General features: G+C 39.0%; 1 protein-coding gene across 1 annotated transcript in view; it reads right to left on the bottom strand.

The window, feature by feature from the left end:
• Positions 1–215: 215 nt before the first annotated feature.
• The window catches only part of LOC109294782 (excitatory amino acid transporter 5-like), an 88,924-nt gene continuing 87,256 nt past the window's right edge, over positions 216–1,883 (bottom strand). Inside the window, exons 10-11 of the mRNA XM_019513244.1 lie at positions 878–971; positions 216–379 (exon numbers count right to left, since the gene is read on the bottom strand). Of these exons, the coding sequence (XP_019368789.1) occupies positions 245–379; positions 878–971 (229 nt within the window). The 3' untranslated portion in view covers positions 216–244. The remainder of the gene's footprint in view (positions 380–877; positions 972–1,883) is intronic.

Genomic DNA, 1,883 nt, shown 5'->3' with positions numbered 1-1,883 from the left:
TAAATGTATCCCACCAGTCTCAAGCCATTGGCACCATTGCTTCCTAATTCACTTCTGAGCAGCACAGCTACACTTGGCTGTCACATTTTGGAGCATTGTAGACCTCTCCATAGGAAAAGGGAATTTTTCTGCTACTTAATACACAGAGAAATGCCTCATTCTCTAGGATACCTGCAAACAGAGTTTAAAGTGGCAGCATTTTAGCACCCAAGTACCTTTTTAGCACATGGAAACAATGCAGCTGTTACACCCGACAGATGTTATAAATAATTCCTGTTCCAGACAAAGTTTCTTCGGTTATTTCTATGACATAATCTCTGGGGTAGAGAAGCGAAGCCTCTACAGAAGTCAGTTTGTCCATGTTGCTGACTGGATCTTGCTGCAGAAAAACCCACAAAAATCTGCTCTTAATTTTGCTCCTCAATCTACCCATTTTTTGAGGGTTGGAAGGAACTTCAGGAGGTCTAGTCCAGCGTTTCTCAACTGGTGGGTTGCAACCTAAAAGTGGGTTGTGAGCAGTACCAAATGAAGGGGAAGAATCGCTTCCCTCTATCTGCTGGCAACACTCCTACTAATGCAGCCCAGTATACCAGCAGCCTTCTTGGCAACAAGGGCACAGTGCTGGCTCATATTCAGCTTTATTGTTCACTGTCACCCCCAGGTCATTTTCTGCAGAGCTGCTGCCCAGCCAGTCGGCCCCCAGCTTGTACTGGTGCATGGGATTCTTCTGTCCTAAGTGCAGGACTTCGCACTTGAACCTCATGAGATTTGTTTTGGCCCAATCCTCCAATTTGTCTAGGTCTCTCTAAATCCTAGCCCCACCCTTCAGTGCATCTACTATAGCCCCCGTTCCCTTCTCTCCCAAAGTAATACATACTTTCTCTGGTGCAAAATCTTGTTTGCAGATGTGTGCTATGATACCAGCAGCCAATGCATCACCTAGGACATTGGTCACTGTTCGAAATCGATCCCTAGAAGGAAATAAATGTAAGGAGAACCAGTCAGTTTTGCTGAAAGAGATGTAGTGATGGATGTTAGGATGATTAACCTAACTTTTCTCTGTGTGAACAGATTTGGTTAGAACTCGATATAACTCTTTTTATTATTATTATAATTCTTTTTCCCCCTCAAACCCCCTATAAAATTGCACTCAACTTTTACGCTGGGTTGACAAATAATCACATCCTCTATGGTCTTAACTATTGTACTTGCAGTATTTTTGTGCATGTAGTAAAAGTACCAAATAAAAACATGTACTACAGTTTTATTTTAGCATTTTAGTGCATTAACCCATTAGGTCCATTCCTTAGTTATTTGATTCTCCTGTTGTATCTTGTGAAGGTCTTTACAAGTAGTGATTGGCATATGTTCAAGGAGCTGCTGGGTTTTTTTTCTAAATTTGAGCTTGAAAATGTCAGCTTGATTGTATGAATTATAATCGGATCAATGTGGCAAATCACGTTTTGCATTTCAATGGTACCTTTCCTATAGTAGGTGTTTTAAGTGGTTTAAAGTGTTTTTTTTTACACAAGACCACAATTTTTTTCACCCACTTTGGCATGCAGCTACCTTTGCAGTAAATTTTGGTAGGTATTCAAAGGAGCAATCGCGGGTGATTCCGTTCTAAATTGTCTATTTACAAAAAATGTTAATTACAATTATTTTAAAATCTAAACATAAAAAGATTTTATAATTATTTTAATTCAGAGAAATCGATATTAAGTTTTGTATATAGTGCTACTGAACAGCTGTCTCCAGTTTGGGTGTCCATGCTTTTAAAAAAATGTTCAAGAATTGAAGGTACAGAACAGAGAGAAATGTCTGGAATTGAAGGTTGATTTAAAAAAAAAAAAAAAAAAAGATCTGGAAAATGCTTTTTGCAA

Source organism: Gavialis gangeticus, unplaced genomic scaffold (genome assembly GCF_001723915.1).
Source record: "Gavialis gangeticus isolate Ggan-Ray unplaced genomic scaffold, GavGan_comp1, whole genome shotgun sequence".
NCBI lineage: Eukaryota > Metazoa > Chordata > Crocodylia > Gavialidae > Gavialis > Gavialis gangeticus.
This window is presented reverse-complemented; position numbering and strand designations above follow the sequence as displayed.